We start from the raw sequence: 13065 nt of genomic DNA, 5'->3' as shown, positions 1-13065 counted from the left end.
TGTGGAGAACAAAACAGAGTTAATATTCCAGGTCAATAACTTTTCACAAGAACCCAAGAAAATAGGAGCAGGAGGAGGCCACTCAGCCCTTTAAGACTGCCCCACCATTCAATATGATTGTGTCTGATCTCCACTGGCCTCAACTTCTCTTCTGTGCCGGTTCCCCATAACACTCAATTCTTCAATCTTTCAAGTATTTATCTTTCTCTGTCTTAAATATATCCAATGATCCGGCCTCCACCACCCTCGGGGGCAGACAGTTCCAGAGATTCATTAACGTCGGAGAGAAGAAATTTCTACACCCCTCAGTTTTAAATAACCGGCCCCTTATTTTGTTGCTATGTCCCCTCGTTCTTGGCTCTCCCACTAATGAAAACATCTCAACATCCAACCTGTCAACCCTCCTTAGGATCTTGTATGTTTGAATAAGATCACCCCTCATTCTTCTAAACTCCAAGGAATACAGACCCTAAACTGTCCGCCTCTCTTGATAGTTCATCTCAGCGATTAGCCTGGTGAATCTTCTATTGACTGGCTTCAGTGTCGCTACATTCTTTTTTAGGTAAGGGGACTAAAACTGTGCAGAGTATTCCAGGTGCAGGCTCAACAACACCCTGTACGACTGTAACAAAACCTCCCTGTTCTAAAACTCCAATCCCTCTGCAACAAAAGTGACTTTTGTGATTCATGCAGCAGAGCACCTAGATAACCAGAGAAGTCAGATTGAATAGATCTTGAGCTGCAGAGAAAGGGAAGAGGGCCAGAGTAAACTCGAAGGATATTCTGTGATAGGCTGCAGATCAGGAGAGACTCAATGACACAGGTAACAATGTTGTCAGCTGAGAGGACAGTAAAGCCTGATGGATAACTTGAGGTGTGTCTGGGGGGAGTGGTTGGAAGAGTGGTGTAGCTAGTAGAGCGACAGCTTCACAGCTCCAGCAACCCAGGTTCAATCCTGACCTCCGGTGCTGTCAGTGTGGAGTTTGCACGTTTTCCTTGTGACCCCCTGGGTGCTCCAGTCTCCTTCCGCATTGCAATGTCATAGTTGGAAAGCTAATTGGCCACTAAATTATCCCATTGTGTGGGTAAGTGGCAAAAATCTAAAGGAAGTTGATGAACATGTGAGAGGGAATAACATGGGGAACTAAGGAGCGGGAAGGAGACTGATGGGGATGGTTCTGCGGGGGGCCAGCATGGACCTGATTGCTGAATGGCCCCGTGTTGTAATAAATTAGAAAAGAATCTGATGGTAGCAAAAGAATGGAAGACAAACTGTAATTGTGGCGATGAGTAATTATCTGAAATTGTTGAACTGGTTATGGAGTCCAGAGGATTGGAATGGGTTGAAGGTAAGGTGCTTTTATCTGAAGACTTAACCTTTGAGGAATCAAGGTGCTCTAAGTTTAGTTGTCCTCTTAAGCTTCCTATTTATTTTAGTTTTTACATTTTTTAAGCAAGTGTAAATGTTTTGCTTCTCATAACTTTCCTTCCTGACTGACATCCTGCTTGAGTTTGATGGTTTAAGTCTTCCATTTCTTTTGGGGACCAGGTGGAATGTGTGCCTTGTGGCTGAGAATTTGCTTCACTGGTACAGGTTGGCACTAGTCCATCTCCAATCAGCAGTCTCACTTACAGAGTGAATCAGATCCTGCTTCCAAATGCTTTGGCACCCGCCAGGCTAGTACCATCTAATGCATATCTTTGAGTGGAAATCTATTGCTTTTTTAATCCATCACAATTATTGTGGCTATTAATCTCTACCCCAGCCATTCTTATCTGTCAGGGAGAATGTTTTGGAACGGGTAGCACCTCTTGCCTTCGTCTGTTGTCTTATTTGCAGAGTTGGCCAGTGTAAAGTTTTATTTCATGGTATCCGATGACTGTTGAAGTGGATGATTAGTGCCTGTAGCTAAGCTGCAACTGGAATTTCAGTAGGCATGTGTTTGTGTAATGTATCTGCAGAATCCTTTCTGTGGTTAGGTGATCTATAGCACTGGTACAACATTAGCAATATAGTGTAATCAATTCAATGACGTCAATACTAATTATCAAATATAACACAGTATCATTACAGAAATCACTAAACAAAGGCATTCTTTCATAGTCTTTGTAATAACAGGCAACCAGTTCAAAAAGTTGTGTGTTGTGGAGCAGTGTTGTCATGGGGTTTATTCATGGGATGGTGACGAGGGAGTGCTTCATTGTTGGAGGTGCTGTGTTTTGGATGAGTTTTTAATGATAATTCCATTTTAAGGGTCTCCCCACTTGGATGGGCGTGGCACCATTTTTAAAAGCATCCTGATAATGCATGTTCTTTTTTTAATCTCAGATTATCTAACCATTATTGCAATGTTGTTTGTGGGAGCATACTTCTATCTGTCGCTGTGTTCCCAATAATGCCACAGGAACTGTGCTTATTTTGCATTGGCTGTAAATGGGTTTGGGATGTTCTTAGGTTGTGAAATTTGTAATAGAAATAAATATACTTTTTCTCCCCCCCATTTTTCCCCACTGTTCCCATCTTCCTGAAGTCTAGTTGTGTTTTCTTTGTCAATCACCAGCTATAAAGAGATCAAGCTTAGATCATTTTGCCAAGAGACGTGATGATTGGCTGCTATGTAAACATCTGTCTTTTGTTTCTTAACCAAAATGTGGTGGTAAGTGTGAAACTCTTCATTCGTCAGACTTGGCACCACTGTGTGATTGATGCCTCTGCTGGCAGTCTTAATAAGGCGGAGAGAGTGCAGGGAAGGAAGTTGTTGCTCTTGCAGTTTGAAACTAGTGCCCTGGTCAGTCTGAAGACTTGACTTAAAAGGTCAGGAGTGAAGAGCAGAAGGAGTTCCTTCTCCACAACAACTGTCCATGGCAGGACATAACCTATGACAAGCGTTTGATGTCTCTGGGCCTGTACTTGATGGAGTTCAGGAGGATGAGGGGGGATCTACTGGGTACTGAAAGACCTGGATAGAGTGGATGTGGAGAGGATGTTTCCATCAGTAGGAGAGTCTAGGATCCAAGGGCACAGCCTCAGAATAAAGGGACGTCCCTTTAGAACTGAGATGAAGAAGAATTTCTTCAACCAGAGGGCGGTGAATCTGTGGAATTCATTGCCACAGAGGGCTGTGGAGGCCAAGTCTCTGGGTGTATTTGAGGCAGAGATTGATGGGTCTTGATTGGTAAGGGGGTTAAGGGGTTGAAAAAAATTAGCCATGATTGAATGGTGGAGCAGACTCAATGGGCCAAATCGCCTAATTCTTATGGCGGAACCCGCACACCACAATGGATGTCCTCAGCAGTGACCTGTATGTCCTTCACCAGCCGCTGCATTCCTGGGGCGATATCACACCATTAGAGGCTGAGACATTAGCTGGAAAACTGGATAATCTGTTCACTTCAGTGATGTCAAGAACAGGGGACTTTGCCTTTTACTTGAGTTAGTAAAGCATTTAGTTAGAGGCAGTATGGAATTGTTAAAGGAAAACAATGTTTGACTAATCCGACTGAGATTCTTGACGAGGTAATTGGATTGTCGGTGAAGGAAATGACACGTTTGTGAATTTTCGGAAAGGAATTTGAAGTCCTGCACAAGCTGCAGAAATGCTTCCCGTCGAATGAAAGAATCAGTGACAGCACATTCAGGAAAGTGGCTTAAGAACAGAAAGTAGACAGTTGCAGTAGATTGGAGACTCAAGACTGCAGATGCTGGAATACAGAACAAGAAACAAACTGCCGGAGGAAATCAGTGGGTCAGGCAGCATCTGTGGAGGCAGTAAATGGTTGTTTCTCAGACTGGAGGATGGTAGATACTAGTGTTTCTTTGGGGTCAATGCGAGTACCATTGCTCTTTCTGATCTGAACTAGTGTCTTGTACAGATGTGTATGGGCGGAATTTGAAGATTTACAGGTGACACACATTGGAGGTTTGGCAAACAGGAGGATAGTAATTAACTACCTAGTGAGGACAAGGTTTATTGAATAGGCAGACAGGTGGAAGATAGAGCCATAGAGTACTACAGCACACAAATAGGCCCTTTGGCCCATCTAGTCCATGCTGACCTGATCTTCTGCCTAGTCCCATCTCCCTGCACCCGGACCATATCCCTCCAAACCCCTCCCATCCATGGACCTATCCAAACCTCTCTTAAATGTCACAATTGAACCTACATCCACCACTTCTGCTGGCAGCTCGTTCCACACTCGCACCACCCTCTGAGTGAAGAAGCTCCCCCTTAAATATTTCACCTTTCACCCTAAACCTATGTCCTCTAGTTCTAGTCTCACCCAACCTTAGAGGAAAAAGCCTGCATGCATTCACAATATCTACACCCCTGATAAGCTCTCTCCTCATTCTCCCGTGCTCAAGGGAATAAAGTCTTAACCTGTTCAAACTTTCCCTGTAACTCAGGTCCTTAAGTCCCGGCAACATCCCTGTAAATTTTCTCTACACTCTTTCAAGCTCGTTGATATCTTTCCTGTAGGTAGGTGACCAGAACTACACACAGTACTTCAAATTCGGCCTCACCAATGTCTTGAACAACTTCAACGTAACATCCCAACTCCTGTACTCAGTGCCCTGATTTATGAAGGCCAAAGTGCCAAAACCTTTCTTTACGACCCTGTCTACCTGTGATACCACTTTTAAGGAACTATAGATCTGTATCCCCAGGTCTTTTTGTTCTACCACGCACCTTGGAGCCCTACCATTCACTGTATGTCTTACCCTGGTTTGTCCTCCCAAAGAGCAAAATATTATATTTGTCTGCATTAAATTCCATCAGCCATTTTCCAGCCCATTTTCCTATGGGCTGGATCCAGATGGGGCAATAGGACAGAAGTATGAAGTGATGCATTTTGCTAGGGGAGAGAGAAACAGAATTAACATTGCATCTTTGATTGCTGAACCTTCTAGTAAAGATTGGAGTTGAGAAAGGCTACTTTGGTTGACATATAGTGGTAAAACTGCAGAACAAAGTTTCAGTAGCATCATTCTGTATTAACTCTGGGTCACGCACCCTCATTCCATCAATCTGAACTAATCCCTGTAAATCCAGAAGAACAGTAGAGTTAATGGTGTGTTTGGAATTAAGTCAATTAGTGCACAGCAAGCTCCCACAAAGAACAATGTGATAAGGACTTGTTTTTAGTGATAGTTGAGAGATGGGGGGAGGGGGGAGTTGATGGAAATATGGGGAGAATAAAAAAAATAAGGTTAACGTAGGATTAGTACACGTCATCGGAGTATTCTGTGCGGTTCTGGTCACCCAGCTGCAGGAAGGATTGTCATTAAGCTGGAAAGGGTGCAGAAAAGATCCATGGGAATGCCACCAGGAATGGAGGGCTTCAGTTATAAGGAGGGGCTGGATAGAGATAAGCCTGGATTTTTTTTTCCTTGCATAGGATGCTGAGGGGTGATCTTGTGGAGGTACATAAAATCATGAGGGGGAGTAGATAAGGTGGATGGTTGCAGTCTTTTTCCTAGGGTAGGACAGTCTAAAACTAGAGGGCATAGACTTAAGGTGAGAGGGGGTGGAATTTAAACAGAGGGTGGTGGGTGTGTGGAACGAACTCGCAGAGGAAGTGTTAGGGTCAGGTACAATTACTATTTTTAAGACTTTTGGGCAGGTATGTAGATAGGAAAGGTTTAGAGGGATATGGCCCAAACACAAGAAAATGGGACTAGCTCAGATAGACATCTTGGTCGACATGGATGTGTTGGGCTGAAGGGCCTGTTTCCGTGCTGTATAACTCTATGACTCAAGTGTAAATGAGCGTGTGGAGGACTTGTTTCTGTGATGTACGTCTCTATAAGTTTTGGTTGGAACACTGGGGCAACACTCCTACTGGACAAAATGGTGTAGTGGATCTTTCAGGTTTTCCTGAGAGAACAGATGACATCTCCAACAGCGAAGCATGGTTGCAGTGGAGAACTGGAGTATCGGCTGAGGTTTTTGTGCACCAGCCTCAGCAGATCTCAAACTCTCCTTCCTCTGACTCAGCAGTACGAGTGCTCCTATGGAGCGGCAGCTGACCCTGCAGTTTGGATTTCTCATCTAACTTTTACTCTGGCTAACCACATTTATTTTATAAAATCAACAGTCTATTTAAAGTAATCCTGCTTTCAATCAATCTCTGCAGGAAGTGGTCCCAGGAAATATGGAGGAGCAGGAGCAGGAACAGGACGATGAATTCAAGGATGCAATAGAGGTGAGTCGTACACTGCTGGCAGTGAGCTCATCTGCTCTGCCTTGCAAGCTTCTGGCCATCATTTTGATGGGACCTGAGAGCTCTACAGCTTGTATTTTTTGTTATATTGACACAGATTTAGTCAAGGAGGGACCAGTAGAGGCAAAATTTCTACCTCCCCTCCTCAGTAAGCATGTCAGTGATGAATTTATATGTGTACCAAATCCACCCGCTTAAAGAGCTCTTCCAAAAGCAATTGCATTTAAATTCTTGTCCTTGGCCCTAATAGTTCAATCACATGACTGGGATACTAGTGATGATTGAGCTCCTTTAAGAAAAGGTGGCTCAGTGGCACAGCGATTTAGCGTTGCTGCCTCTCAGCTCCGGTGACCCGGGTTTAATCCTGACATAGCTGTTTGTTTCCTGCATAGCACCATCTTGATGGGTCTAAGGTGAGAGGGGAAAGCTTTAATGGGAACTTGAGGGGCAACGTTTTTTTCCACAAAGTATGGTATCTATGTGGAATGAGCCGGTAGAGGAAATGGTTGAAGCAGGTACGATAACAACTTTTAAAAGACAGTTGGACAGGTACATGGATTGGAAAGGTTTATAAGGTTATGTCCAAACACAGGCAAATGGGACTAGCTTGGGTGGGGCATCTTGGTGTGGACCAGTTGGGTTGAAGGGTATGTTTCCATGCTGTGTGACTCTATAAACATACTACAGGAAGGATGGGAGAGCACTGGAGTCGGTGCAGAGGAGATTTACAAGACCGTGGCCAAAGCTGGCAAATTATACTTCCAAGGAGAGACATGTTAGGCTGGGTTGTTCCTTTGAAACACAAAGATGTACAAAATTGTGGAAAGGCTAGCTGGGCGAATGGGAAGGATTTTTCTCTTGGCAAAGACGTCAGTAGCTTAAAGTGCATAGATCTAAGTTAATTTGTAGAAGAGTTGGGGTAAAAACATTTTGCATGGAGTAGGGCTCTGGAACTCGCTTCCTCAAGGCTGAAGTCAGAAACACTCACATATCTGCATTAGTACTCGATGCACTGTAAACAAGGGTCTGGACCAAGAACTGGGATTTCTCACCTGATTTATGTAGAAGCAGCAGAGAAACAGGTCATTGGGTCAGACTGATCTTCGTAGTTCACACAAGTTTCCTCCCACCTTGCGTCATATCACCCCGGGCACGTCCTGTGCCTTCTCCCTTGTGTGTTTGCCCAACCTCTATGGATGTATCTCTGGTGTTTGTATCTGAGAGTTCCAGTCTCCTGCCCCACCCTGGGTGCGGACATTCCCCCCACCCCTCCGCCTGAGTTTTGCATTGGATTTATTCGTAGCTTTCTCGCAGTTTGACACTTTGGATTGGTTAGTGTTACTTGCAAGCCTCCAGTGCTTATGATCGTACACACGATCTCACTGAGTGCCTGCAGCAGAGATCATTGTACGTGAAAAATCATCAGCCGGTTTCCACACGGTGAGGTCCCACTCAGGCACTTTCTCGTCTCTGCTCAGGTGTCACACACAATGTTGTCTGCCTGTCTTGTGGTCATATATATATAAAAAAAAATATCTGTCACAGGGACACGAGAATGGGAGCAGGCCACCAGGCTCTTCAAGTTTGCCCCTGCCATTCCATATCATCATGGCTGATTAATGATGATGTCAGCTCTTCTGTGCCAGTTCCCCATAGCCCTCAGTTCCCTGATTTATGAAAAACTTATCTCCCTCCACCTTAAATACTTATAATGATCTAGCCCCACAGTCCTCCTTCCAAAGGAAATTGGGGAATCTGTCAGTGCCCTGGCCAATATTCCCCCTTCAGGCAGTTCCACCTTAAATACCAGATGACTGGCCAATCTTGGTGAATGTGGGACTTTGCTGGGTAGAAATTGGCTGCTGGTTTCTCATGCATAACAATCCCTGCATTTCAAAGCTCCTCGCCATATGTGAGATGTTTCTGAGATATGATGAGGTGCCGTGCAAGTACAGGCCATGGTTTTATGTATTGTGTCTGTTATGGGCAAATTTAATTTTGTTATGTGCACCACTACTTAACAAAGAATAGTTACCTGGAATATGTGGCTTATTATAAAAAGAAATGGCATTCCCAGCTCTCAAACTCCACTCGTTTCCTCCTCCCCTCTCCCGTTATATAACCACAGACCTTGCCTTGGGTTTTATGTGAATATATTCCTCCTTCACACACTGGGGGAATTGGGTGCAGCGAAGGCCGATGGTCGTGCTCTTTTTATTGAATGTTTATTAGCTGCTGCTCCTGTCCAATCTTGAACGCATCTCCAGTTCTGGCCGGTTACCGTTCCGGCCGGCAATGCTTCCTTATCCAAGGAAGTAAGCTGGTGGCCGGAAAAGACTCTGGCTGAATAAAACAACAGGTCCTTGAGCAGTCCTTCCACCCCCTCCCCTTAATCTCACTGAGTGAAAGATTTTTCATCAAAGCTGTTGATTAACTGGCTAAAAAGCTTCATGTGTGTTTGAAGACATTCACAGTTTGAGGAGCCTTTGAATATTTTTTCTTTAAAAGAAGACCAAATAAAGTAACCATTCCAGAGCTTCCTATTGCAGTCCACTCGAATGATACGTATCCTCTTTACAGCAACATCCTGTGGTTGCCAGCTTTGGTTGGAGCTATTCATAGAGTCATACAGCACAGAAACAGGCCCTTCAGCCCAAATGGTCCATGCCAACCAACATTTCCCACCTAAGCTAGTCCCAGCTGCCTGCCTTTGGCCCATATCCCTCTCAACCTTTCCCGTCCATATAACTGTCCAAGTGCCTTCTAAGTGTTGTTGATGTACCTGCCTCAATCACTTCCTCTGGCAGCTCATTTCATATACGGACCACCCTCTGGGCAGAAAAAGTTGCCCCTCAGGTTTGTATTAAATCTCTCCCCTCTCACCTTAAATCTATGCCCTCTAGTTCTTGATTCCCCAACCCTGGGAAAAAGACTGTGCACATTCATCCTATCTAAGCCTCTCATAATTTTATACACCCCTATAAAATCACCCCTCATTCTCCTCCGCTCCAATAAAAAAAAGGTCCCAACCTGCTCAACCCCTCTCCATAGCTCAGTCCCTCGAGACCCAGCAACATCCTTGTAAAAAAAAAATATTTTTGAGTGAGTGTATTCCTGGTTCTTTATCACTTGACTGTCCTGCTCCTACCTGTCACGTCTGTCTTCGTAAAAGTCATAATTAGAACACACAAAATAGGAGCAGGAGTAGACCACTTGGCCCCTCAAGCCTGTCCTGACCATTCAATATGACCAAGGCTGATCTATGCTGATATATTAAAGTACTGTGTCCAGTTCTGGTCGCCTCATTATAGGAAGGATGTGGAAGCGTTGGAAAGGGTGCAGAGGAGATTTACCAGGATGCTGCCTGGTTTAGAGCGTAGGCATTATGAGGAGAGACTAAGGGAGCTCGGGCTTTACTCTTTGGAGAGAAGGAGGATGAGAGGAGACTTGATAGAGGTGTACAAAATATTAAGAGGAATAGATGGAGTGGACAGCCAGCGCCTCTTTCCCAGGGCACTTATGCTCAATACAAGAGGGCATGGCTTTAAAGTAATGGGTGGGAAGTTCAAGGGAGATATCAGAGGAAGGTTTTTTACCCAGAGAGTGGTTGGGGCATGGAATGCGCTGCCTGGGGCGGTGGTGGAGGCAGGTACATTGGTCAAATTAAAGAGATTACTAGATAAACATATGGAGGAATTTAAAATAGAGGGATATGTGGGAGGAAGGGGTTAGATAGTCTTAGGTGAGGTTTAAAGGTCAGCACAACATTGTGGGCCGAAGGGCCTGTATTGTGCTGTACTGTTCTATGCTGGCCTCAACTCCTCTGTGCTGGTTCCCCATCACCCTCAATTTCCCAATCTTTCAGATATGTATCTATCTCCACCTTAAGTACTTCTAATGATCCAGCTTCCACAATTCTCTACCCCAGGGAGTTCCAGAGTTCACCCACCGAACTCAGAAAGAAATCTTGACGCACCTTCATTTTGAATGACTTATCTTGTTACTACGTTCCCTTGTTTGAGACTCTCCCAGGATGATCTCAAATGGGCTGAGTGGTTCAGAGTGAGAAGGAAGGCTGTAAACTGCAGGAAAATGTAGATGGTCGTTTGGGCAGAAGAATGGCAAAAAGCAAGTCAGTCCAGGGAAGTGTGAGGAGGAGGTGTAACAAGGCAAGAGAAGTGCAGTAATTGGGGAGGGGAAGTCAAGTTTATTGTCATATGCACGTGAATTAAAAAAAAGGCAACATTGGGCTAGAATTTGTGAATTTAATGAGAAAGGAATTGTAGACATATTTTAAATTGGTTAAGATAATAAAAGTTTGATATATTTACATGTTATTTATCCCTCAGCAAAAAGTTTTAAATTCTTTTAAAAACAAAAAGCAATTTTTACTTTGTAGTTTGTTGGATTCAGTCTGGTTCCTCATTTGTTTGGTTAAAAAAGTTTTTAAAACACATTGCCACTACTTCAAATCCCACCACCACAGGTGAGGATTTAAAATTTAATTACGTAATCTGGAATTTCAAAGTCAAAGTCGAGTTTATTGTCATCTGCACAAGTCCATGTGTGCACAGGTGCAATGAAAAACTTACTTGCAGCAGCATCACAGGTACAGAGCATCATACAAGCAGCATTCACAAGAAAAACATAAATTAAAAACAATTTTTACAAGAAAGAACACAATTAGAACAAAAAAAGAAGTCCATTTCAGTGCAAAGTGGTCATAGTGTTGCTAAACTGTAGTGATTAGGATTGTGCCAGTTGGTTCAAGAACCGAATGTTGTGCTGAACACGATGCTGAATTAAACTAAATCTCTTCTGCCTGCACATGATCCATATCCTTCCACTCCCTGCATGGTGAATTTATGGAATTCCTTGCCACGTACATCAGTGGAGGCTAGATCACTGGAGGCGTTAAAGGAAGAGATAGATAGATATCTAATTCGTCAAGGTATCAAGGGATATGGGGATAAGGCTGGAAATTGGGGTTAGAATAGTTTTATTTTAATTGTTGCCCCCCCCCCCCCCCCACCATTTCTCATTCTTGTTCTTTTTTTCCCTTTTCTTAGGAGCAGATTCGATAGGCCGAATGGCCTACTTCTGCTCTTTTGTCTTGTGATATTGATGTGTCTATTTAAAAGCCTCTTAAATACAGATATCTACAGACATATTCTGTGCTTCCTTTATTCATTAAGGCATTGAATATAAGAGTAGGAAGGTTACACTCAGGCCATAGCTTGAGCATGGTTTACAGATGTGGTCACCACTTTATGGGAAAGATGAGGAACTGGAGAGGCTGCAGGGGAGGCTTATGTGGACATTGCCAGGACTGGAAGGTTTCAGCTTGGAGTAAAGGTTGCATAGGCTGGGGTTCTCCGTGCAACAGAGGAAGCTGAGGGGAGACATAACTGAGGTGTATGAAAATAATGAAGGGACGACGCTAAGTGGAAGAGGGGTAGCAATGGTGTCAACACCCAGGGGCCACAGATTTGGTGGGAAGATTAGCAGGGAGTGGAGGAGAATTATTTTCACCCCAGAGGGTGGTGGGGGTGTTGAACTCACTGCCTGAAAAGGTGGGAGAGGCAGAGACCCCCCCCCCCCCCCCACATTTCGACAGCAATGTGGACTTGAAGAGGTGTGACCTGCAGGGCTATGGACCCATGGCTGGGAGATGGGTTAGGCTGGGGAGCTTCTGTTCAACTGGAAGGACGGTGATGGGTCAGATGAGGCTTCTGGTGTGTGGCAGCTTTTCATGACTCCTTGTGGCTTCTGCAGGTAAGTGGTTGTTAGGTTGGGCCGGAGGACCTATTTCCGTGCTGTATGACACTCTTACTCTGTCCTCATGCAGTTTCTCCTTGAGTGCACCTCACCTACTCATTGTGATAGTGAATTTCTCATTATCAGACACCACTCAGTGAGTCAAAAATCCCATTCCCTGAGCATAAAATTCCAGGTCGGCTGTACAGTCCACCACTGAGAGAGTGCTACATTGTCTTGGGTGCCATCATTTGGGCAAGACCTTTATCTGAGGTCCTCTCCTAAATGTATGTAAAACATCCTTTCACACAATCCATCGGATCTTCCACTAAGACTTTCTCCCTCCCTGCCCCTACATCCTCTTGTGTTCCTTGATGCGTCTCCTGCTCTTTTAACTGGCTATCCAGACCACTCCTTCATCTGCTAGTAAGTTGGTAAATTGGTTTATTATCATACTGCGATACAATGAAAACCTTTGTTTTGCATGCCATCCATACAGATCATTTCATTACAACTGTGCATTGAGGTAGTACAAGGGAAAACAATAACAGAATGCAGAATAAAGTGTAACAGCTACAGACAAAGTGCAGTGCAGGCAGACAATAAGGTGCAAGGTTATAACATGGTAGATCGTGAGGTCAAGAGTCCATCTTATTGTACAAGAGCTCCATTCAATAGTCTTATAACAGCGGGATAGAAGCTGTCCTTGAGCCTGGTGGTACGTGCTTTGAGGCTTTTGTATCTTCTGCCCGATGGGAAGGTTAGAAGATCCTTCAACTCTAGTTGCATGCTCTGGAAAGCTGTCACTGAATTGTTCCTCATTGTTGCCTCACTGCCCTCTTTAAATCCCCATGGTCGTTTGCCGTTCTGTCTCCATTCAGTGATTGCTGACTAGTTATTTCAAACCCAGGGATGATTTGGGGATTGTTTAATGATCAAATGATTGCAACAGTGCATACTTTGTTGAAGCTCCTCTGTTCACAATTTAACAGAAAGCGTTGAAGACAAATGGGTTCATAATTTGTTTTGAAATAGTGGCAAAGGAATTGCACGTCAACACATTTGTTACTGATTTCACACACCGCA

The 13065-nt window shown here is 44.2% G+C and overlaps 1 protein-coding gene across 1 annotated transcript in view; it reads left to right on the top strand.

Annotated features, from left to right (window-relative positions):
* The window catches only part of zfyve27 (zinc finger, FYVE domain containing 27), a 156636-nt gene that overhangs the window by 46465 nt on the left and 97106 nt on the right, over positions 1-13065 (top strand). The window contains 1 exon segment of the mRNA XM_052027582.1: positions 6136-6204. Coding sequence (XP_051883542.1) covers positions 6136-6204 — 69 coding nt within the window.

This window comes from Pristis pectinata, chromosome 12, assembly GCF_009764475.1.
Source record: "Pristis pectinata isolate sPriPec2 chromosome 12, sPriPec2.1.pri, whole genome shotgun sequence".
NCBI classification, from domain to species: domain Eukaryota; kingdom Metazoa; phylum Chordata; class Chondrichthyes; order Rhinopristiformes; family Pristidae; genus Pristis; species Pristis pectinata.
The sequence above is the reverse complement of the archived record's forward strand: the minus strand, read 5'-3'. Positions and strand labels throughout refer to the sequence as shown.